This window comes from Lissotriton helveticus, chromosome 8 (assembly GCF_964261635.1).
Source record: "Lissotriton helveticus chromosome 8, aLisHel1.1, whole genome shotgun sequence".
NCBI lineage: Eukaryota > Metazoa > Chordata > Amphibia > Caudata > Salamandridae > Lissotriton > Lissotriton helveticus.
The window spans coordinates 731,347,195-731,373,380 of record NC_136069.1 but is presented as its reverse complement, the minus strand read 5'-3'; the positions used below and the strand labels follow the sequence as shown (position 1 = coordinate 731,373,380).

The window sequence follows — 26,186 nt, the reverse complement described above, 5'->3', positions numbered from 1 at the left end:
ACCTAGTAACATTGAAACAACCCCCTCCTCCCCCTCCCCAATCTCCTCCCCCCTCCCTAATCTCCTCCCCCCTCCCTGCCCCCCTGCCCCTGGATTCGAAACTACCCACCCCAAACTTGGCAGTGTGCTTCCCTCCCTCCCTAAGATGCTAAAGATACACTGGGTAGAGCAGCTCCCCTTCCAGTTGAGTCGGAGCATAAGAACTGGAAGTATAGCCATCCACTTTTTAACCACTGGAGTCCCCCCCCCAATACACCTTTGGGCGCTCAAGCAGTTCGTATCATAACTTTGGGAATTCCACATAAACAAATCACACAATAATGTATATAACCCCCATCCCCATCCCCCCAACTTGCGCTTTCTCAGTCTCCCATTGCAGCCTGTCCATGTCTTATCGCCCAAGGCATCAGTCCTGTTCTTCAAGTTGGCTAGGGCTTTCAGCTGGGCCACCGCGGTGCGCCTCTATTTGTGTTCCTCTGCGTTGGGCCGGTATGCCCTGTCTATCTCTCCTCTGAATCCCCACCGTGGTCCAGCCTTCCATCCATTCCCAGACTGCCTCCGGGGAGTCAAAGAACCCGGACTTGCCATCAGATTCGACCCTCAGACGTGCAGGAAATAGCATCGCGTATTTGATCTCTCTGTCTCTCAGTTCCTTTTTCACCGCTTGGTAGCTGCGCCTTTGAGTTTGAACATTGGCTGTGAAATCGGGATGAAGGGCTATCTCATAGTTCTCCATTTTCAAAGGGGGTTCGAGCGTGCTGTCTGCAGGATAATGTCCCTATCGCGATGGTTGAACACCCGCGCGATAATGGGTCTCGGTGGCGCTGCGGGCCTTGGTACAAGCCCCCCGTCCCCCGGGACCCTGTGAGCCCTCTTGATCGAAAAGTAGCTGGATAGAGTCTTGGGCTTGAAGTGCTTAGTGATAAGGTCCTCCACAAATAGGTCCGCTGCCTGCCCCTCTGCTCTCTCCGGAACTCCTAATATGCGAATGTTGTTGCGGCGGGCGCGCCCTTCGTAGTCATCGAGTTGCTGCGACATTCTTTCCTGCTTCTTCTGTAGTTCAAGCATCTGTTTGTAGTTCTGCGGTGTCTGTCTGAAGGGCACTGGTGACTATTTTAAGTTCTTTGACCTTCTCATCCATCTTGCGGAAGTCGGCCCGAAGGAGCGAGACGTCCACAGTAACAGAATCCACTGATGTTCGTACCCCACCTATAGCTGCCATGACATCATGGAGGGTGGGCTCCGACGCTCGTGCAGAGGCCGCCGCGTCCCCTTCTTTCCCCGATCTCGGGTAGTCACCTTTGTCGCCGGACTTTGAGCACGCAAATTATGCTAGTTGCTTTTGGGGGTTGCCCCTGAGGCCTCTTCCTCCCATCGCCATGTCAGTACGTCACCAGCAAGTACACCCGGTGGGGCAATCAAGAACAAGGATGAGTGTCACGGCGTGATCTCCTCAGTGCCCCTCAGGTTACAGGATGGGCGCGACTCCGTTCGTCCGACACAAATCTCAGGAATATATTCAGTGCGTCTGGCCACCGCAAGCAACTCCAGCTCTGGGACCTCAGACGTAATCGCAATTCCATACGAGAGCCACCGCACCTCGAATTAGATAGCGTCTGTCACCATGTGTTATTGTGGGCACCTCAAGCCGAACTGGGGGTAGCGACACACGCAGTTGTCCTCAATCTTCTCGTGGATAGCGCCTACCAATGGAGGGGCGGTATAGTTGCTGGTCCGCATAGCAGTCCGGGCCTCCACAATGCTCGTCCCTCAGTCTGGTTCCAGATGCGCTCCACCCGACCGCAGCAACAACAGGCGACAGTCATCGTCCCTTACCGCTTACAATTGCCGCTCCAAACTTTGTCCGTCACCTGGGTCCTTTCCCCATTCCGTCGAAGTCGCTGCCGCTCCTGCTTCGGCCCAGGCCCCAAAGCCGGGACCCCACGCTACCATACAGGCACCCAGGTCCTCAATAGAGAGCACCAGCAGTCTTATCTTGTTACCGCCCGCTCCACGGCCACTGGCAGCACGGGGACAGTGGAATTGTGGCGCTGCCGCTCGGCGGTCTCAACCTCTTGCACCCAACAGGATCCGTGGGCGTCTTCGTCCTCACCGGGGAGCCGCCATCGCTGCTGTGTTCGGGGGTCAGAGACAGCAATATTTCCGCCTGCACCTTGCCGCCTACTCTAAAAATTCCCTGGGGCGTCTGAGGATGGACCACTATGGATTCAGGCCTGATTCATGCAGGGATGGCAGCGGATAATGTAAGGATTAGCGTCAGGAAGGTAAGAGCTCATTTAGGCAGCGGCCATTGCGATCGGCCGCTAGTCACGCCCCCCTCCTCACATATTTTTAATTGGCTTGTGTCATTGTCCTTCGTAAATACTGGTTTCCGAGTCCTTACTAGGCTTGTTAGTCCCTCCTTGGTACCGCCTTCTCTGCATTTGTTACCTCCCATAACGACTTGTCTTTTTACACTTTATCTTGGCGATGAGACCTATTTTGTTTAATGATTTGCCCCATACCACCCACTGCGTCGCAGCCCGCTGCCCGCTTTTATTGTATTTACTTATGGTGATCCGCTTTAACTATAGTGGGCCCGTTTCTTTCTTATATCAGCACGGTCCGCTTTAAGTATAATGGCCGCGTTTACATATTTTTCTGTTGTTATTTACTAACTCCCGAGTGGCGCTTTCACATTCATGGAGGCCGCGCCCCTTTCTTCAGACGCCGCTTGTCTAAAGAAAGGGGCTTGGCCTCGATGAATGTGACAGCGCCGAATGGGCGCTAGTAATTTGCAAAGCACTAGGTCTCGCACTTGCGAGAGTTTAAGCTGTTGCATTGCCAATAGCTAAAACTCTCGTAAATGCGAGCCCTATTGCACTGCAAATGCTTGTTATAATATGGGGGTGCATTATGGGGCCACAGATTGTAAGGTTTTCTTTTTTTATAGCCTTTCTGTGAGCCTGCCTGTACTTTTCTCTGTGACCAACACTGCGATGTTATGCAGGGGGTGTTAATGACAGGTGGGAATCGGTGTACACCCAAAAGGCCCACATACTTTTTCAAGCAGTCTGATACTGTAGCCTGCATGAAGGAGCACGTTCGGGTATTAGCAAAAAGGTGATAACAAGATTTTCATTTTCCGTAAGGCTCCTTGAAACGATTCCCACTGCATTTAGTAACATTACTTTATCAACAGTGGCTTTCACATTTTTAGGTGTCACTTGATTTAGCTTGAACAGTTAAGTAGGGTTCTGCTATCAAGGGTGTGTTAGTAGCCACTTCTGCAAGCTTGTGAGAGGTACCAGTTTTCGTTTGAAATTAGGCTATTCCTCACTGAATAAAATCTTGGTGTTCTTAAAGTAATTCTTAATGCTTGCTTGTAAGTAGAATCGAACATATTCATTACTGTTTTGGTAGAAGGGTGGGGGCTTAATTGCATTTTGAAACTGGAAACGTTCAAAGGACGCAGATTTTCTACAGTTTTGTTTAATGATAATTTCTAGGTAGCAGAACAGCTTGGCTCTTATGTTTCCTTGAATTAAGAAGTTGCATCTCACAATATGCAGCGAGGCAATCTTTGCGATTAAGTGGTTTTGATATACAAGTCTCTCATTTTTTTGTTTTTATATTTATAAAGTTTTATATAGCGCGAACATGACCCTTGCAGGTATCCAAGCGCTTTACAATGATCAAGGCGGCATGTATAAAAATAACATCATCATCGACCAAGAACAAATTGTGCTATCAAGTGGGCTCCTAGTGAACAGACACAGGATCCAGTTGGACAGGACCAGTCTAAGAGTAAGAATATAGTTTGTGAGAAGTAAGCATGCATACATGCAAGGGATAGATAAAGTTCTGGAGTATACTTCATGTGTTCATCGGCATAGATTTGTTCATCAGTATCCTTTTGACTACTTTCTTGAATGAGGCAATTGAGGAATTCATTCTGATTTCAGGGGGAAGGGCGTTCCAGATTCTCAGGGCCATGCCAAAAAGGTTCACGTATAATTTTTATTTTTATGAAATCTTGGTGGTTTCACCAGAAAGGGAGCTTGTGCTTGTAGATGCTCTGAAGCCACCTGACAGATCTAGTTTCTGTGCAAGGTAACTCGGAGTGTTGAAATGAAGGAGTTTGTGTCATGCAGGCAATTTTCAAATGAATCCTTGCCTCATATGGAGGCCAGTTAAGTGATTTCAGGTCCGGAATGATGTGATTGTTCTTTTTGGATCCTGTAACGAGTCTAGCAGCAGAGTTAAGTGATGCACTTAGTGGCGCTGGCATAGCTCTGGGTAGGCCGCAAAGAATTGCACTCCCATTGTCTAACCTGGGAATCACTAGAGCTTGAACAGCAAACTTGAGGTCATCTGGGAGAAGGAAGGGTTTTATTTTTCTTGAGGTGCTCATGTGGAAGTTTGCTCTTTTTGTGACAGAGCTGATGTGCTCCTACATGTCCAGATTGTTGTCCAGTGTTTCTCCCAGAGATCTTGTTGACTTTATAATGTGTGCGACACAATTTAGTGCTTTTAGTTGTTTCCTTCATTCTGCAATGTCCGGAGAATGTTTGGGTGGGGCAATTGGAAGGAATTCTGATTTTGAGGTGGTTACCACTAACTAGGGTTGAGTTTAGAGACCTAATATCTTCAGGGTAAGAGATTTTTAACTACAGTTTTAAGTACAGTTCGGTGTCATCTGCGTACATATGATAGTAGATGCTAGATAAATTCAGCCAATCGGTTAGAGGTTCTATTAATATATTGAAGAGAGCAGGTGAGAGCGCAGATCCCTGAATGAACCTATAGAGTTATCTGTGTAGGGTTGGATAGGGACATCGTGATCTTGATTCTTTGAGTTCTGTTCTGTAGAAAAGAGGCAAACCAGTTGAGAATAGTCCCTGATAATCCGATCCTATGTTTAAGTAGGTCTAGGAGACTGTCATGTTTGACGGTATCGAAGGCCGACGATAGTTCCTGGGGGATTATTCTGATCCAGCATTTTTGGCGCATCATCAACATTGTGTGTGAGTGCTGATTCCGGGCTGTGGCCCTGGCAAAGGCTGGATTAGAATTGGTCTAAAAGACTGAATTGGTCAATGTGGTTGCACTGTTGAACATGTATACATTTCTTCAGGAGTTTTGCTAATGTCAGAATAGTAAGAGATTGGGCTGAAGTTGTTAATGTCTGAGAGGTCCGCGGTCGTGTTTTATTTAAATAGGGTAGGCTTCCCAGCTTTAAGGCAGTCCGGTATTGATTTTTGATGTAGTGAGGCATTGACTATTTTAGTCCAGAGCGGAAGTATGGACATTTTGATCTCATAAAAGAAGTTTGTTGGAAGAGGGTCACTGTAGTGGTTTGAGTGTTTGTGTTGTAAGGATTTTGAGGATGGCACTCATCAAAAGTGTTCACTATGCTCCAAGTAGCATTGTTTTTGGTGCTGTGTGCTGGGAAACCTGGTGTCTCTTCAATCACGAGTTTGGGGGCGCTACAAGGAGGTGTGCAAGAAAGGTCTTTGTAGCTGACCGCAGGTCATTTTCGATCTTTCTTGTCTTTTCCATGAAAAAGGAGGCAAAATCCTTGCAGTTAGGCTGTGGTTTAGAACGTGTGGGAGAAGCATTGTGTTTGTTATTGGATTATAGCTTGACCAGTTTGAGCAGTTTCTTTGGTCGATTTCTAGCATCATCTAATTGGCTTCTAAAGACATTTGCTTTCGAGATTCTAATTTGTTTGTTGTAAATGCTCCCCATACTCTCAGGATTTTAAGGTTTTCGAGGCACGATGCAGTTCTCCATGCTTAATCAGCCAGTCAAAGTTTACGTCTTTCTGTATTATGGCTGGCATTGAGCCAAGGTTTGGAGGCTTTGGTAGATATTCTTTTTAGCTGTAGGGGTGCTATTGTGTCTAATCTTTAACATGGAGTTGTTGTAATGGTTTGTTAGCTTATGGACAGCCTCAATACCCAAGGGAGTTGTCAGGATGTTGCTGCTGATGGATGCCAGATTGTTCTAGTTAATATTATGCATTCTCCTTTTCCATTGTTTGGGTTTCTTTGGTTGGCCATGTTTGTGTCTTCACTGATTCTGTGATGAGAAAGGTGATGCAGTGATGATCTGTCCAGTCAAAATGGATGATAGATTCCAGTTGGATGGCGTTACTGTTGGCAATGATGAGATCCAAGTTCGCACCCAGGTTATGGGTAGGACATCACAGAATTGCGTCAGATTGAGGTCCGCTATGAAGGTTTTCAGGCAGTTGACTGCTTGGTCATGTGGACCATTTAAGTACAGGTTGAAATCACAGAAGATGTGGGTGCTGTGTTGTCCTGCGTTGGTTGAAATGGTTTCCATCATTTATTATATAAAAGTATTGTTGTCCCCTGGAGGGTGATAGATCGTGTGCAGTTTGTGCCATGGGTGGTTGTTGCTCCAAATGTCAATGCATAGATATTTGCATGAGGATATGTCTATTTTGTTTGACTCTTATCACTGCAATATTGTTTCTGTGTATGCAGGCAATGCCGCCACAAGGCCCACTTGGTCTGGCTAATTTAATGATGTGATTAGATGGCAATAGAAGGTCAAGGGAAGGGGAGGAGGCTTCAGTTAGTCATAGTTAAATCATGATTTAGTATGCCTAGCTCGTGTGTGAGGACGAGTTCCACGACATCCGCTGCATGTTCCACAGCCCATCTGCAATTGAGTAGCATGCATTTCAGATGTTGTTTGGTGTCGTCTGTGGATGGCTGAGTGATGGGCACTTGCAAAACGTTTGACTTGTTTATAGCTCCGTGGTTGTGCCTTGTATCTCTGTATGGGTTTGTAGGGACTGTTTGGATTTGGGCCACATCACTTTGTTAGTGGGGTAAGTAGGATCATATAAGAGGAGGAAGGAATGAATGACTTTATCGGAAAGGGGCTCTTTCAACCTGTGGGGGTGGGAATCGATGTTGGAGGTAGGATATCATTTGCCCATTCAGGTGGGGGTATGGCAAGAAAGTTGAGATGACGTGGTCTGAGGGGTGTGCATTCGGTTTAGTGCGGAAATTAAAAACTAAATCGACATAATCCTCTCAGGTATAATGTTGTTTACTCTGTTGTTAGCCAACTTTGAGGTGATACTTCTGAGGCTTTTTAAATCTGCCTTAAATAATTGGAGGTCCAGTGCCATGCTATGCGGCTAAGTCTAGCATCTAAAGATGTGTGAAACTGGTGGGCGATGTTTGAGTACAAACACCTGGACATGGGAGCGGGGGGTTGCTTAAGCCTCTAGTATAAGTGTGCTTCTGGCCTGGGCACACCAATGGAGCGGAAATTGGGTTGTGGATAGCTTGGGGCAATGAGGTGGAGTACAAGTGAAGTGGTTGGGTAGGAGCATTTAGGTCTTTTGGAATAAGTATTATTCATAATGGGGCTTTCAGGCCTCGCACAGGCATTTTGTTTTGGTCCAGTGTAGTGTCTCTGGCATATTTACTGTATTCCCAGGAGTGTGTTCAGCCGACCAGGGGATAGTCCAGGTGAAATCGTTATTTTCATGGGTGTGTATCTCATTGATCGTTCCTAATGAGGGGTGTTAAGGGCTTATTCCAGATTGTTGATTCAAGGGTAGGGTCTCCAGTTCTCCATGTGTAGGCTGAGTGGTGATGTGATGTGTATTGTTGACCCTGGGGGAGACTTGTGGGGCAAAGGTATCAGTAGAGACCAGAGGGACTCGGGCCGTGGCTCGATTGTTACTATTTATAGCGTTTTTGATGATAGAGAAGGTTTTATCAAAAGTTTCTAGGTTGTTGACTGAGGATTGTATGAAGATAATCCCATTATTGTATAGGGTGATGGTTGCGTCCGCTCTGTAAGTCAGTGAGGGGGCTACAGAGAGTTTGAGCCCTTGTGGAATTTTCCTAGATCTCACGATCCTGAGCTGACTGAGCAGGGCTTTCCTCCATTTCGTTTTTCTTTTTCTGTAGAATACGAGATCGGTAAATATAGCTCCTTTTTTGTGCAGAAATATGGGTCTGAAATTTGCATATCTGGATGTAATTTGAGAAATCTGTGTTTTAGTGTTTTGGAAGCATTTTTAGATAGATTGGGATGATAATGAATTCTATAGGTATTGAAACCTACTTGTTTCAAGATAATTTTGGAAGCTCTAGTGTGGTTAGTCTCCACGTCTGGGTGATCAACAGGTGCAAATGTCCTTGTGAAAAGCATTAAAATGTTCTAGACAGGTGTATGAGTAAGTGTTGTGATGACCTTGTATTTTATAGCAAATTATAACAAGCATTTGCAATGCAATAGGTCTTGCATTTACACGAGTTTGGGCTATTGGCATTGCAAATAACAATGCCTTTTATTTTAGTTTTTTTTTTTAAAACCTAAATAAAAGGCATTGTCATTTACAATGCCAATAGCTTAAACTTGCGTAACTGCGACACCGAATGAATTGCAAATGCTTGTTATAGCTCTTTTTATCTCTACCCGTGCCACAGTAACCCACTGCAATACTAGACAATTACCAGGCTATTTATAGCCAGAACAGAGTTTGGCAGCCAGAACAGAGTTTGGCATCTAGTTGAATCGTGTATCCCCCCCCTAGATCAGCCCGAGGAGAGATCACGGCTTCTCTGAACCTGCCCGGGCGGAGTTTTGTTTCAAAAAAGTGCCGAAGAGCAGGGGACACATGGTATGATGGGGATACCAGATGTGACATAACACCGGGCTCATGTTATAGTGCTGTGCAATCTGTGTACGGAGCCGGGCTTCACATTTTCCATTGCACTTAATCCAAAAGTTTTCTACAGAGCAAAGACACCCGAACGCAATCCAGCTTACAAGTGACTAGCCCATAACTTCCAGGTAAATGGAACTACTGTTCCGGTGCAATGGTAGAGAGAGGGGCCTGGTTTCTTTTAGAAGGGGGGGGCTGTGTTCAATTGGGCTAGCCGGTTAGGTCCAACCAATGGGAAGCGTTCCTGGGCTGTAAAGCGCCTAATACAGACTTGGAGGATGTCAATCAATTTAAAGAAGAGCTTTTTGCTTACGTCTCCAATTGCAAAAAAAACTGACCCAAAGTAGAGGGAACCGGATGTGTATGATCTGCAGTTGGCAGTCGGGAGGTAAGGCCCCCATTTGGGAATCTCCCGCCTCATTAGGGAGGGCTGCTATGTAATCAAAACCTATTGTGTTTGAAGGTATTTCCTCCCATGCAGTGTATCATTAAAGGGGGCGTCTGGTGCACTCTGTAGGACCATACTCCTCACACTTTAATTAACGAGCAATGCTGGGGGAAGCCATGCGCCGGGACAGATTCCTCGATTCATAAAAGGGGGTGGTGATGGACAGAGCATCTGAATTAAGCAGAACACTCCTACCCAGTCAAAAGATCAGGGCTTGACCCATCACCGTTTTTTAGCTCACTGCACCATCCCAGTTCAGAACCTGGCTACATGCAAATTAGTCTGTCCCTGGCCCAGTGCATCATGGGAACAGGGCAGCCCAAACTACCAAGCCAATTCTTTACTGGAAAGGAAACAAGCTTCCGGGGACCGGTTTCTGGCATTACAGCCGTCTTCGGCCCGGCTTGCTTGAATCCTGATGGTGCAGTGAGCAAGGGACTCACATCTGAGCATACCCTTCCACACTTGTGGTGGCCAAAACGATTCAAAAAGGGGGTGGTGATGGACAGAGTATCTGAGTTAATCAAAACACTCCTACCCAGTCAACAGATATGGGCTTGATCCATCACCGTTTTTAGCTCACTGCACCATCCCAGTTCAGAACCTGGCTACATGCAAATTAGTCTGTCCCTGGCCCAGTGCATCATGGGAACAGGGCAGACCAAACTACCAAGCCAATTCTTTATTGGAAAGGAAACAGGCTTCCGGGGACCGGTTTCTGGCATTACAGCCGTCTTCGGCCCGGCTTGCTTGAATCCTGATGGTGCAGTGAGCAAGGGACTCATGTCTGAGCATACCCTTCCACTCCTATAGTGGCCAAAACGATTCATAAAAGGGGGTGGTGATGGACAGAGCATCTGAATTAAGCAGAACACTCCTACCCAGTCAAAAGATCACGGCTTGATCCATCACCGTTTTTTAGCTCACTGCACCATCCCAGTTCAGAACCTGGCTACATGCAAATTAGTCTGTCCCTGGCCCAGTGCATCATGGGAACAGGGCAGACCAAACTACCAAACCAAGACAGATTCCTCAGCACTGCCGCCGGGCCCTTCAGCCTGTCTGGGAAAGCGAAAGCATGCACGTGTAGGGACAAAAAAATGCACACACGTGTGCACAAAGATGGCGTCGTGCTGTCCACATGCGCATGCATTTTTTTGTCCCTACGCTTGCATGTTTAGCTTTACTATGGCGAGAGCAGCCATCTTTGTCCATTTGGATGCGCGTGAATTCAGCTTTGGCTGAATTTATTCCAAAAGGTCCTCTCCGTGGCGAGGGCAGCGCATGCGCTGCTCTCGCCTGGCGAGACCTAAAAATATGCAAAAGACAACGCACCATTGAGGCTTGTTGTGGTTGAATAAAAAGATTAGGGGAGCAGCAACAAAACCATTGCAAAATGGCCGCTCTTTTAGCAGCTGATAGTAAGCATACTATAGAGCTTAGTCCTTCTATGCTTTTGATGGACTTGGTGGCCTAATTTCTGCCTTAGTTTTGGATGTAATGTGAGGGAGGTCGTGCCATCTTGTGCTTCGGACCTCATGAATTGCAGGGCGAGAGAGAGCTCAAAATATTGCCCTTAAATCCTCTGCCTGATCTGTTCCCAGGCTGGTGGCAAACCTGGAGTCAGGTATGTAGTGTGGGGTGCATGAGTCCAGGTTGCTGGGCAGGCTCTCCTTGGATTTTGCCAGTTTTTCATTATTCCTCGCTGCAATTCTTATCTCAGTTAGTGAGCGCCAGGGAGTGGGCCTTGTGGTTTAGTGAATGTCAGGGAGGGGAAACTGCTGCAAAAACGAGCGCAATTGGATGTTCACCACAGCCACAGCAACCAATGGGAAGACGGCAGATACCTTCCTATTATGCAGAGCGCCCCATGCTCTCTAACGGGCAGGGAGGGGTTGTTGCAACCCTTGCCCTTCAATGTTATGGATAATGGGCCGTGTTTCCAGGCTTGTTTAATAAGGCCAACCAAGATCCTCTCGCTAGCACCGGGGAACCGGTCAGAGGCTTACCTCTGATTCTATGGCCCAGCGAGGGGTGCAAAGAGAGACGGGTCCCAGGGGAGAGGAGATGAGCTCCCATCAGGCAGCTAGCCACCTCACTGTCTAGTCAGATGCGGGCATAAGCACCAGCACTGTAGATGTACATTAAATATTATGCAGGTTTCCAAATCAAGTGTGTGTTAATTTAGGTACAGCTGAATGATTTCTGTAATGACAAGATAATTGTTTAATATAATGAAGATAAAAAATGAATGTGTTTCTGTCTTTAGGATTATCATCCTGATCGAACTGATATTCAGAAATCTATGACTGCCTTCAAGAGCCTTTCTGTAAGTTACTTTTACATTTAAATTATCACAGTGCATATTATCAAATGTTAATGGCGATATTTCATGACATTTATGACTGTAACCTAATGGGTCCGATAAAGATTATAGCTGTAAAAGATATGGTCAATGTACCCCACACCAATCTATGGAATGTTAGAGGTTCTAAGAGAATACTTCCAGAGGAGTCGTCCAATTAAAAAGTGCAAATTAAAAAGTACATAGAACTATCTATGCAAGTTTTAATGTGTATTATATTTTTCTATTTTTATTTTTCAATTTGGTGGTGTATGGGCTTTCAAGATTCTCTCTATTTTAGGTGTTCTTCCAACAAACCTAGTTCCACTATATCTAATTGATAATATTGCCATATTTGCTTGCTATCTTCAGCTTTCTACGATGATTGACATTTTGAACACACTTAGTTCAGATTTGTGGATAAAAGTGACCTGTATGTTTTTCCTGTCACGTACCATTTTGCACATGCACTTTTAGCTTTTATGAAACCTATAGAAATGTATATAATTAACCAACCACCCCATCATTTTTTTCCCTTGTTTGGTCTAGTCTAGGCAGCGCTTGTGTTTTCTTTTCAAGACCTGCTATATCTACTATGTGGGCTTACAGCCCGCCCATCACTACCTAGTCGTTCCTTCACATGCCCTTCTAAAAGGCTTGCTTTCATCTGGTTAATAGGTGTACTTTGTCCCTCCTTTTGATATGTTGCTCCTTCCCATGGAGCACAGCCCTATTTACTAGTAGGCTGTCACTATCGGCCATTTCTTTTTGTTTCGGGCACTATTTTTTTGTTTTTTTTCCCGTAACACAAGCGCACGTATTTTCAGTTGCTCCGTTCCTGTTACTCATCACATTTGCTGGGACAGATGTCGCTCCAAGCTCCGTTACTCTTTATCCTCGCATATGACACGAGCGCTCAAGTTTTGAATCGCTCCGTTCCTGTTTATAGTTACATTCGCTGTGTCAAGTGTAAATGCTTGAGTTATAATTTTGGTTTTTACTTTCTTTTAAGCATAGAGTTTTATTTTTAAAATGTTGGCATGTAATGTTAAAATACTTTGCTCATTTTCATCCTGATAACGCTTGATCTATTAGCAGAACCAGAACACCTGAGAGGATTGTTCACAGGAGGGGCAGGTCTAACACCTGGCACCCTGCTTATGTGCATACTCTGTGCCTGGCTTGTTGCTTCAGCAGGCGCTGGTGTGAAATCCAGTTCTCCATCATTGAATCTGTCATAGATTCACATGCTTGAATCTTCCCCGTTGTCATGGTGGGAGTCTCACAGTAATAGAAAATATAGCAGTATAAAAGAAAAACTCCATGAAAACCAATACAAATGCATCATACTTTGGTAACCCATCACCATTATTAAATGGTCCAAAGGTCAGCCAATGAGATGCCATCCCTGAGATCACAATCCCCAGCAGGGCCACGATACCTCAGATTTCTAACTGCACGTTGTGTGAGGAGTCTCCCTGAGCTCCGCTCAGTTTTTCACTCTGTAGTGAACTTTTGACCTGGCCATTCGATGGGGAAAATCCCTTTGGCAAGCACGTGGATGATGCCCTTCGGGGGATTAAAACAGATACAGACACAGAACATGCTTTAGGGACTCTTCAGCAACAAAGGTTTCAGTCCTTTTGTGGCAGAGGAACAAGAGACCATTACCAGCAAAGGCTGTCATTTCAATCTTACAGGTACCAGCCCTATCAACAACCAGGTGATCGACAATTTTCCAACCAACAGCAGTTTTGATCGTCCAATGCGCCTTACCTGCAACAGACGAACAGAAGGAAGACCTCAGCCAGAGTAAAATCTCAGGACAACGGTAGGAGACAGTGACACTCTCAGGGCGTCAACCACCTTGTCAACTTTCAAACCTCATTGGAACCACTACCTCTCTCAGTTTTACCAGCAATGGTTGCCAATAACATCAGACAGATGGGTGTTGGACATAATACATCATGTTCACACACTAGAATTCATTCAAAAACCACCGACCCGACCTCCCATTCCCAGAAAACACCAACATCTATCCATTCTAAAGAAATAGATTTTGAATCTCCTTATAAAAGGAGCAATAGAGGAGGTCCCTCATCAACGTTGAGGGAAAGGATTCTACTCGCATTTTTTCCTAATAAGGAAAAAATAAAGTACCAAGTGGAGGCGGATAGGGGATCTAAGAGGTTTAAACCAGTACATCAGAAAGCAGCTCTTCAGAATGTTATCGCTGCAAGAAATTCTGCTGATGCTGAACAGAGGAGACTGTATGACATCTTTAGATTTCTTAGATGCATACTTCCATGTTCCAATACATGTCAAACGCAGACAGTATCTCAGGTAAGGGGTGGTGGGGCACCACTACCAATTTAGAGTATTGCCCTTCGGTCTCCGTTCCACACCAAGAGTATTCATGAAGTGCATGGTGCCATTGGCAGCACATTTGAGACAACCAGGTCACCAAGTCTATCTGTATCTGGACGGCTGGCTGATGAAAGGTCCGACGTTCCAAGACACTCAGGACTTGTTAAAAACTTTCAGGAATCTCTTCGTGTCCCTGGGTCTAAAAATATATGTGGAAAAATCCTCTCTGATTCCGTCCCAAACTCTACAGTTTTTAGGGGCAGTGTTGAACACAAGAGAAGCAAAGGCGTATCCATTGGAAGAACGGATACAGAAAATCTTAAAGCTTAGTTCTCAGATGCAAAAAAAGAGTCCGTTTCAGTGAGGATGTTCAAGTCCATGCTGGGAATGCTTTCATCCTGCATTCCATTAGTCCCAAATTGCCGGCTTCATATCTTCTCGACCTACAATGGGTTCAAGCTCCAGGGTCTTTTGCGGACCTGGTCCTTATCACTCCACTAATATAGAAAGCACTGTCATGGTGGGGGATAAGAAAACATTTCTCAGCAGGCCTACTCTTCGAACCTCAATCTCCCAGTTACTTAATGACAACGGACGCATCCTTGCAGGGATGGGGAGCACATCTGCAAGACCTAGAAATACAAGGTCATTGGAACGGGCAAGAAGCGAAGATGCACATCAGTTTGTTAGAACTAAAAGCAGTGTTTTTAGGTCTCCAGGCGTTTCCTCTCAGAATTCATGATTCCCCAGTCCTAGTCAGAACGGACAACACAACAACTATGTTTTATCTTCTACAGCAAGGGGGTACAAGCTCAAAAGCCTTGTCAACACCAGCGCAGGAAATATGGCAGTGGCTTCTGAAGTACAATATCACTCTGCAAGTTCAACATGTCCTAGGAATCCACAACACGTGGGCAGATTCCCTAAGCAGATCAACAAGCCTATGCCACGATTGGGAACTGGATTAGCATCGGCTTCTTCAGATATTCCACCTATGGGGCACTCCAGGGTTGGACCAGTTTGCCACTCGAGACCACAAGAAATACAAACAGTTTGTGAGCTCATTCCCTCAAAGAGGATCACGAGGGAATGCTCTTCATCTTCGATGGACAGGAATGTTTGCTTACGCATTTCCTCCATCCCTCTGATTCCGAAAGTGTTAAGGAAAATTAATTTGGAACGGTGCCACTTGATACTAATAGCGCTGGCATGGCCGAGACAGTTCTGGTTCATGGAGCTTCTACGAATGTCAGTTTCTCCTTGAGTGTAGTTTCCACTGGTGCACGATCTGCTATCAATGAACAGAGGACAAGTGGTACATCCCCAATTAAGCTCACTAAATGTATCCGCTTGGAACCTCATGACCACGAAATCCAAACCCTGAATATTCCTCAAGAATGTCGTGATATTCTGACTCACTCGAGCAAATTCCACCAATAAGACCTATGCGGCAAAGTGGAAAAGGTTTTGCAAGTGGTGTTTGGATCACTCTCTACACCCTTTGCTTTCGACTCCAGAACACATTCTTCCATATCTACTGTATTTAGCCAAAGCAGGATTATCACATTCATCTTTGAAGGTGCATCTCGCCGCAATCTTAAGATAACGCAGAAGGCCGAGGCAACCTTCTCTTTTGGTCTCATAGAGTAATAAAGGAATTCATGAAGGGTCTTCTCAGGGTGTTCCCTCCAATAAAACGTCCGTCAGTACCGTGGCAACTTAACACAGTCCTTGCACAAATGATGAAGCCTCCTTTCGAACCTATTCATAAAGATGATCTGAAATTTGTGCCATGGAAGGTGGCTCTACTCTTGGATCTGTACCAGCCAGAATAGTCTGTGAGTTTCAAGCTTTTTCGATATCGGAACCTTTTATGCAGTTCAAGAAGGACAAAGTAGTACTGAGAACGAATCCAAAATGTATTCAGAAAGTTCCAACTTCATTACATCTGAACGAACCTATCATATTACCTACATATTTTAAAAATCCAACATCTATGGCAGCAAGGTCTCTTCACATGTTGGATGTCAGAAGATGCTTAAGATTTTATATTGACAGAACAAAATCTTTTAGAAAGTCAAATCAACTTTTAATAGCTTTCGCCACTCCCAGGCAGGGTTTGGCATTATCCAGAAATGGTATTTCCAGATGGATATCCTCAGCAATTGCATTCTGTCATAACAAAGCTGGAAAGCCTCTAACTGCAAAAGTTAGAGCACATTCGATAAAAATGGCTACATCTGCCGCATTATTCGCGGGAGTATCGCTCCCAGATATTTGCAGAGCAGCAGTGTGGTCAAATGTCCATACATTCACCAGGCACTACTGTCTGGGGACAGCATGGAAAGGAGATTGAGCGGTGGGTCAGGCTGTACTGCGCTGACTGTTTCTTTAAAGCATTTTTTATTTTAAAAGATTGCTTTTGTTTGAGAAGTAATACATGATATGTTTTCATGGTATTTCATATGTATATACGTAGTCTTTGTTATTATAAACATTCTGAGACACACAATCTGCTATGTAAACTAAAAGATCTTGTAGTCTTTGAAAAGGCTCTATCTGAACTATAAGGAAAAAAGAGGTCTTATCATTACAACGCTTTTCATGGATAAGATACTGCTTTCTATTGTGATTCAAGCTTGTGAATCTATGAAAAATTCAATGCTGGAGAAAAAACAAGTTACTTACCTGTACACTGTCGTTCTCCAGTATTGATATCTTTCATAGATTCACATGCGGACCTCCCAGTTTGTAAGGTCGACCACTTTTACCTCACGATACTATCCTTGGCTCACACTGGTGCTGGAAAACTGAGATATGGTGGCTCTGCTGGGGATTGTGATCTCAGGGCTGGCGTCTCATTGGCTGACTTTTGGACCGTATAAAAATGGTGATGGGTTACCAATGTATGATGCATTTGTACTGGTTTTCATGGAGTCTTTCTTTTATACTGCTATATTTTCTATTACTGGGAGACTCCCACAATGACGACGGGGAAGATTGAATCATGTCAATCTATGAAAGATATCAATACTGGAGAACCACAGTGTACAGGTAAGTAACGTGTTTTTTCCTGTAATGGACAGTGGACAGCTTGACACTTTGAGGCTTCATCGGACACCAGCAGAGGGGCTGCACATGAGTCTATTCTTCTTATAAAAACAGAGGCGAGGCATTATAAATGTGGTGCTTTACTTATCCCCACTAGCTCCCAGTTTTTTCAACCCTGTCCTCTTCCCCTCTCACCCACCTCATCTCTGTTTCTTCACTCCTCCTGTTAGTTACCCCCATCCGATTGACCAAGCTAGTAGGTCTCCCATCAGCAAGACATATTGGCTTTGCCAGTGCTTTTTACTAGTGGTGCAATCACATCTTTAATAAGTAACATTTCCAATAAAGTGCCTAGACATAATCAGTTTTGTAGTGTGCTTTATATTAAATAGATAACACAGAAAGGCTATCCCCAAGCTCAAGCAGCCAGTTCGGTAGTTATTCCCATTTAGCCAACCCACGGCATAGGGGCAATGAAGTCTAAGACACCTGTATGTTGCTCCCTGCTGCCTTCTCACATGGCTTTTTTTCTGTAAGGGTCTTGCAGCTGCCTTCGGCTACTGGGCTGAGTATTTCTTTTGTGTACACACCTCCTACTCCTCTCTTTCCTTCTCTGCCTCCTCCATTTCATCCTCTTTTTCCTTGCTTTCCTTCTCCTTCTTCTTTCCTTTTCTGTTTTTTCTACTTTCATTCCTTATTTCCTTTTCTGCCTTAATATCAATTTATAATTTACTGAATAAAGCAAGGTTAAAGGGACTTTCTAGTTAGGTGAAAATGTCAGTTAAAACATACTATTTTAAATGGACAAAACCACTGAAATCTACCAGTTATAGTTATCTCAAATAACTATAGCTTGTGCCCTAAAAACGATTGGTTGCGCGTCAGCCATGCACAGGTTATTTTATCATAGATATAATTTCAGATGTTGCAGTTATATTATTAATAATCTCATAGAACGTGTCATGAGTGATGTAATATATGAGGTAACTAGAAGTGCATGGCGAGTTTGTGAGATATAGTTACTTTAGGTTACAGTACCAGTTATAGTTAGTTAAAATACCTTTAACTGGTTAATTTCACTGGTTTTGTTAGTTTAATATAGTATGTTTTAACCGACATTTTCACCTAGGTATAACGTCCCTTTGCTATTTAGAAAAATGTTATCTGAAAGAAACAGGTTAGTATTAAATTCCTTACCTTAGAATATCCCCAGGCGTCAGACTGGATCCGGAAACTTTTTGCGTAGCAATACCCTTGCGCGTCGGTAGGTGTTGTCTGCGGCTCCGCGTCCGTCGTCCGCGCCGGGATGACATTGCCGGAGTACTTAGACGTCATTTCTTCTTTTTTCCGCGCCAGCAAGCGCCGATCTGGAAAAAGTTGTACCCTAGTCAATTTTTGACTAACTTTTTCGATCCTTTTTGATAGTCTTTCAAAGTCTCTTGACTCCGACGGTGCCAGTAGGGATGCCCGGGTTCGAACCCTGCGTCGATTGCAGCCGACTGATGTCGGTTACCGACCCCCATCGCCGGTGCCTTCACTGTATGGGCCCGACCACGACGACAAGTCATGCTCTGACTGCCGAGCCCTGACGTCCAAAGCTAGACGGGAGCGGTCCCGCAAGCGACTCGAGCTCTGGCAGTCAGCCCCGCGCCGCTCGAGGTCCCGGTGCGGAAGGAGGTCGAGGGACCGGTCGCGGGGCCGTAGTCACCACAGTTGCGGGAGTCGTCTTCGGGCTCGAAGTCCTCAGGTAAGAGGCACAAGAAGTCGAAGAGGCGACATCGCTCTCCTGACTCCCCCGACGCTCTCGCGTCGCGACTGGGGGTTCGGGCGACACCGGAGCCGCAGGCGTCGTGGCCTGCTCCATACCCGCTGGTCCCTGGGCAGAACAGGACTCCAGGAGATGGAGTCCTTCCTCATGGCCATGAGGTCGCTCTCTCCTTCGTTGGGTTCCGCAGTGCCTTCCCGCCAAGCAGCCGCGACTGGGTCCCCAAGCAGGCCGGGTGCTTCGGCCCCAGCACCATCGGGTGCTTCGCCCGACGCCGTCGGCCCCCAGGGTGTCCCCTCCGGCGCCGTCCCAGGACGACGCCGTCCCCGGTCCTACCCTCGATTCGGGTCCGGCGTCGGAGCGGCGCCGCTCTCAACGCCGATGAGAGACTTTTACTTCTACGACCCGGCCCCATCCTTTGAACCTAAGTACCAGGTGATGGGTGACGAGGGGGATTGGGAGGGTTCCGAGGACCCTCTGGCATGTGAGTGTCAGTCTTCTCAGGACTGGACAGGTGAGCTTGGGGAGGCCAGTGGTCTGGACACTTCGCCCGACACTGGTTTTGTCTCCCCTCCTACCGTGGCTACGGAGGAGGGGGCTGCCTATAGTGTGGTGCTGACGCGGGCTGCCAAGGCCTTGGACCTTGAGCTTCCCGTCGCGGCCGTGTGGACTAACCTCCTCACTGAGGTCCTTAAACCGCAGGCAAGCTCGGCCGAGTCTCTGCTGCCTTTTAATGAGGCCTTGTCGGACGTTCTTCTGGGCACTTGGTCCAAGCCCGCTACAGGTCCGCCTGTAGATAGGAACATGGCCAGGCTCCACCGCCCGACTCCGGGCGACCCTTGCTTCTTGTCCACCCACCCCACCCCCGAGAGCCTGGTCATCCAGGCCTCTAACTCCCAGACCGCATTCCCGACGGCTCCCCCCAATTGGGAATCCAAGAGGTATGAGCAATACGGGAAAAAGGTATTCTCCTCCCTGAGTTTGGGGTTGTGGTCAGTCAACACCGCATGTCTCTTGGGCCGTTACACCCACTCTCTGTGGGACACGGACTCTCTAGACCACTTATATCCAACAATATATACATTGAATACACACCAGTTCCAGCAGGGCGCTATCGACGTACTCCAACCACCCCCTACAGTGAAAGTGCCAGGGGGAGATCACTCTCCGGAGGAGGGTCCAAGTCCAGTCCCCTATAGTCAGCCCACCTTTTCTAAATTCGAAAGTGCTTACGGGGGCACCCCCTGGCCAGGAAGATGAGTTGTTCCAGCCCCATACAAAAGTCCATGCTGTTCTTCCAAGCAGCCAGGGGCGGAGCCAAGGGTGCCTTCCAGGCTCGAGCAATATCACGTTTAGCCAGGGTGAGACCAAGCAGCAGCAAGTGACGTTTGTAGCGATTTCCCCCCGACCCCCTCCATAACATGCAGTAGTGCCAATTTCGGATCCCTAGGCAGCTCCCACGCCAATACCTCTGAGAGACAGCGGAAGACCCCAGTCCAGAATCTATGCAACCCCGAACATCCCCATGTGGTGTGTAAAAGTGTGCCAACCTCTGACCCGCAGCGCAGGCAGTCCAGAGAACTTATCATACCTGCCTTCCATAGACGCTCCCTAGTGAAGTACGTGCGGTGGAGGTATTTGATTTGTATGAGCCTCCGGCGTGTGTAAATTGCCGCCCCCCTAGGACTCGCCAGGGCCTCCATCCAGTCTTCCTCCTCCAACTCTCCTACATCCCCCACCCACGCCGCCCGCAGCTTCTGTAGGTCAGGGGAGCAATGTCGCACCAAGGACTGGTATATACGGGATAGTTTTTTGTCTGGAAGTTCCCCCATGAACAGCTGGGCCTCCAGCGGGCTAAAGTCTGGGAGCGTGTCAATGCCCGTCAGATAAGGTGTCAAGGCATGTCGTTATTGGAGGAATCGAAAGAATTGAGAACGGGGCATCCCAAATTCAGTCTGCAGGTCCAGGAAAGACTTCAGTGTGGCACCCGACATGACATCTCCCAGAGAGGAGATACCTATGGCATCCCACCCCCCAAAGTCCCTAAGGGTCTCCAAGTGGGGCAAGCGGCCGTTGCTCCAAAGATGGGTCTCCCTAGTGAGGACATTCCACCATTTCATCCTGCGTAGCGCCTGCCGCCAGATAGAGAAGACCACTTGCGTGGCGGAAGGAAGGCCCCGCCAGAGCGGCGCCGAGTATAGTAGCGTGTGGACAGAGGACGAGCCCATCAGATGACGCTCCACCTCATAGGCTGGATCGCCCCTGTCGTCGTACCACCAGTCGTTAAGGACCAGGAGATGCGCTGCCTGGTAGTATGAGAGGATATCGGATGTGGCAAGGCCCGCATAAGTGGACAGGAAGCATGTCCGGAGTGCCACCCTTACGGGTCCCCCCCCCTCCCTCCCACAGGAACCCACCCAGCGCTGAGTTGACCTGCTGAAACCAGCGGGGTGGAATAGGATATGGATGGTTCCTCAGTTGGTATACAAGCCGTGGGAGTGCCACCATTTTGAATATGGCCGATCTCCCATATATAGACAATGGCATGCTAGACCACACCTTCAGATCCGCCCGTGTGCGATCCCAGACCTGAGTGAGGTTGCGAGCTCGGGAGACTCCCGCACTTTCGGTCAAATAGACTCCCTTGTACTTCATCCTCCCGGCAGCCAACTGTAAGTCCGCCACCCATTCACCTACCGCCTGTCCGTCGCCCAGCACCCACAAGGTGGACTTACCCAGGTTCACATACAGGCCAGAGGATTCCCCAAAAATCTGCAGGATGCGCAGCAGCCGTGGCCTAGACCGATCCAGGTCTCTGAGGAAGAACAGCACATCATCTGCGTATAACGCTATCCTATCAGTGAGGCCGGGGGACCACCGAAAACCCTTGAGCTGAGCGTCAATACGCACCCAGGGCTCCATAGCCAGCGCGAACAGATACGGGGAGAGGGGACACCACTGTCGCGTACCCCTCTGAACCGGAAAGGGCCGAGATACCACCCCCCCCAACACGCACGGATGCAGTGAGATCAGTGTATAACAGCTGTATGTAAGCCAGAAAGCGAGGTCCCAAGTTAAGGCGCCGCAACAGGGCGACCAGGTATGTCCAGCTCAAGGAATCAAAGGCACGATCCATGTCCGCTAAAAATAATGCAGCCGGCTCACCTAAACACCTCCAAGCAGAGATCGCCACCTGGGCCCGCCTGATATTGTGCCGGGTCGCCCTCCGGGGCATGAAGCCCGCCTGGTCCGGGTGTACCAGGTCTGCCTTGTAAGGCTTAAGTCGGTTGTCCAGGGCTTTGGCCAAGACCTTGGCCTCCGTGTTAAGTAACGATATGGGGCGGTAGGACGCGTGGCTCTCCGGGGGTCGGCCCGGCTTCAGAAAGACCACAACCTCGGCATGCCTCCAGTCCGGCGGGAGCACTCCACTCTCCCGCACCTCCTCAATTACCGGACGCAGCCGGGGGCCCACCTGTACATGAAATTTCTTTAAAAATTCACAAGGGAACCCGTTGGGGTCCGGTGCCTTCCCGGGGTTGAGTTCACCCAAGGCCGTGCCCAACTCCTTGTCAGTAAACGGCTTGTCCAATAAGTCCCGCGCCTCGTCAGGGACCGACCGCGGGGGGAGGTCATCTATGAACCGCTGAACAACCTCGCCCGACAGGCACTCCTGGGGTGCGTACAGCCCCTCGTAATATGTGGCAAAGCTCTCCGCGATAGCCGACGGCTCAGAAACCGATGATCCCGCCGAGTCCAATAACTGGGGCAGCGGTTGGGCGTGAAAAGCACCCTGACACAAGCGGTGGAGCATCCTACAGGATTTGTCTCCCCACTGATACACCAGACTACGGGTAGCCAACCAGGCCTGTCGTGCCTCATCAAGTAGGACCGCTGCATACTGCTGCTGAGCCAGGACTAATTTCCGTCCTATAGATCTACCACCGTCCTCCCTACTCCTACTTTCCAAGACTACCAACTCCGCCTACCGCCGCCTCTCCGCCCGGGCCGCCGCGCACCAGGAGATGTCCACCCCATGTAGGGTAGGTTTCATGGCTTACCAAAGGGTCGTCGGGTCGTCAGGTAATGATCTATTTCCTGCGTCATATGTTCCCTATAGTCAGTCTGTAGCAGGTGCCATCCAGACATGTGCCATCGGAATGGGAGCCTGGCCGGGCCTACACGAAAAGTAAGGGCCACAGGTGAGTGATCGGACAGGGCCCTCGGCAGGATGTCCGAGGACACGATTCTCTGGGCCAGTCCTCTGGGAACAAATAAGTAGTCCAACCTGGAGAACGAGCCATGCACCGAGGAAAAATAGGTATACTCTCGGCGCGCGCCATGCCCATACCTCCAGATGTCCACCCAGTCCAGGACCGTGACAAGGGCACGGAGCTTGGTGGGGGGTCCCTCCACGTCCGTGTCAGTCGCCCCCCTCCTCCACCGGCCCATGTGTACGTCCATCACATCATTCCAATCCCCCCCAACTATAGCAAGGGTGTCCGGCATCACATTCCAAAGGGACATGACCTTTTCGGCCAGGGACCACTGCAGCGGCGGCGGGGCATAGATGCTACCAAGTGTCACCCTGTCGCCACCAACCCTTCCCTGGACAAAGATGTACCTGTCCTGGGGGTCAGACCAACTCCGTTCATGTATGAAGAAACTATGCGATGTACGAGGACAGCTACCCCCCGGGAGCCTCTAGTGAAACCTGCGTGATAGGCATGTGTGTACCCAAATCGTTGTAAGCACAGCGCATTTGTACCCAATAGATGGGTCTCTTGAAGCAGCAGAGCATCTACCCTGGCCCTCTTGGCGTAGCGAAGGACTGCCCCCCGCTTGAATTTATCTAATACCCCCCGCACATTCCAACTCAAAATGCCCCGCCGGTCCAGCAGGCAAACATCCCAGTGTAAAGACAGCAGCAACATAAGCGCAACCAAAGCAACCCCCCCCCCCCCCCCCCCCCACCACCCCCACTCCGCACCTCCCAACATGGAAGCACCTGTCGTGGTCGGATCGCGGCCTGACCCTCAACGGGGGTCCGAGAGCCACCCCCTCCAATGGATCCCCTGAACATACCCCATAACTAGGGAATCGCCACTCCTATCCACCCACTCTTACAGGGCAGGTGTCCAGCCCAATACAGGGCACCTGAGCACTCCGATAGCAACCATAGAGTTCAATGTGAAAGTCACAGTCTTCATTTCACCCCACTCTGCAGCCCCTGCTCCGGACCGGGCCGCGGAGACACGGACCACGCACGAGAGACATGGCCAGATTCGGACCTTCTACGACGCCTCCGTTGACTTCTCAATCCGTCACGGCCCACTCCAATCAAGGATGAGTCAGTCGCCCCCCAAAGGCGCGTTGACCCTGATCTTGACTGTCTCGTCAGTCCATTGGAACACTTCCTCCGGGGAATCAAAGAACAGTGTGCGGGACTTGTAGATGACCCGCAGCCTCGCAGGATAGAGCAAAGCATATTGAAGTTTGAGGCCGCAAAGACGGGCCTTGGCTGCTAGAAACAATTGCCTCTGTTGCTGAACCATCCTCGTATAGTCCGGGAACATGATAGTAGCATTGCCAAGCATGAGCTGTCGCCTGTTTCAGGATAGCGTCCCGGTCAGAGTAATTTAAGAACTTGGCGATGATTGGCCTCGGACGCAAACCCACAGGGGGCTTCTGCATGAGGGCCCGATGAGCCAGCTCCACAACGAAGCAGTGGGAAAGAGTGTCCGGGGGGAGCCAACCCTCCGGCCATTGGGCCAGGAAGCGCTCCACGCAGTTCCCCTCGCATCCCTCCGGAAATCCAACAAAGCGCAGGTTGTTCCGCCACGCCCGCCCTTCTGCGTCCTCCACCCGCATGGCCAGGCCCTTCTGGAGCTTCTCCATCGCCGCTATCTTTTTCTTTAGAAAAGATATGTCGTCCTCCACTTCGGAGATGTGGGTCTCCGCACTGGCAATTCCCTCAACCGCGTTCCGTAAATCTTGGCGGAGCAGCGTGACATCCGCCCCTACCGCCCCAATCTTAGCATCCAACATGTCTCTGGACTGCGTGATTGCAGCCAATAACGCCGCATTATCCGGGGCCGGAGCCTGCGACCCGGCAGTGCCAGACGCCGAGCCGGCTTCGGTGAACTTGTCAACCATCCATGTGGCCCTGCGTCATGGCGGCCGCAGCGACTAGCCCAGGAACCGGCCCCCCAGTACTAATGTCTGTCTCTGTCCGGGGCCCGCAGGTCCTCAGAAGTCCAAGTGGGCCGACCGATCCACCACAACTGCCCACTGGTCCATGTGGCACGGCTCTTCAGAGAGCAGAGGCGGGAGAAGAGCCGCCGGGCAAGGCGCCAAGTCGCCCCCACGCCAGTCCAGGAGAATGAGTCCCTGGGCCCCCCTTGAGCCGATGCACGGGACACCACCGACCAACTCCGGGGCCCGACCTGACCCCCGCGTCCACAGTCCAATAGCGCAGGAATAGCCAAGGTGGTAGGTCACAGGCAGCCCACGTGATCGAGCCCCAGGGCCCCCAGTTCAAGCCACAGGCTGGTAATGCCGCCGCCGGCCAAGATGTATCTCCACGGGGGGAGGGGAGTGGCGTGGAGAGCACGGGACTCAAGTCTGAGCATACCCTTCCCACTCTGGCCATGTCTGAACTGGGGTGGCTTGGTGAGCAAAATAACAATGGATTAAACCCAGATCTGTGACTGGGGGGGTGAATGTTTTGCCATTGTGTAACATTCCATCCATCATCTTGTGTGTTTTGCTGTTCACCCTATGTGGGAAGGGTATGCCCAGACGTGGGTCCCGTCCTCACTAAGCCACTGTAGTCAAGCTATCCTGGCTGAAGACGGCTGATAGCCAGAAACCGGTCCTAGGATGCTTGATTCCGGTCCAGGGAAGACATGGCTTGGCAATTCGGGCTGGACTGTTCCCATGAGGCACAGGGTCTAGACTGATTTGCATATGGCCATGTCTGAACTGGGGTGGCTTGGTGAGCAAAATAACGATGGATTAAACCCAGATCTGTGACTGGGGGGCGAATGTTTTGCCATTGTGCAACATTCCATCCTTCATCTTGTGTGTTTTGCTGTTCACCCTATGTGGGAAGGGTATGCCCAGAAGTGGGTCCCGTGCTCACTAAGCCACTGGAGTCAAGCTATCCTGGCTGAAGACTGCTGATGGCCAGAAACCGGTCCTAGGATGCTTGATTCCGGTCCAGGGAAGACATGGCTTGGCAGTTCCGGCTGGACTGTTCCCATGAGGCACAGGGTCAAGACTGATTTGCATATGGCCATGTCTGAACTGGGGTGGCTTTGTGAGCAAATTAACGATGGATTAAACCCAGATCTGTGACTGGGGGGTGAATGTTTTGCCATTGTGCAACATTCCATCAATCATCTTGTGTGTTTTACCCTGAATTAGGTAGCTGGCTCTAATCTTGTGGCATAGTGGTTCAAGGCTTAGGATGAAAAGGGTTGGGGAG

The 26,186-nt window shown here is 48.8% G+C and overlaps 1 protein-coding gene across 4 annotated transcripts in view; it reads left to right on the top strand.

Moving 5' to 3' along the window:
- ARHGEF7 (Rho guanine nucleotide exchange factor 7) overlaps positions 1–26,186 on the top strand; it is a 951,496-nt gene that overhangs the window by 503,763 nt on the left and 421,547 nt on the right. For all 4 annotated transcript variants that reach the window (XM_078657529.1, XM_078657531.1, XM_078657528.1 and 1 more), the window contains one exon: positions 11,443–11,502. In XM_078657529.1, the coding sequence (XP_078513655.1) occupies positions 11,443–11,502 (60 nt within the window). The remainder of the gene's footprint in view (positions 1–11,442; positions 11,503–26,186) is intronic.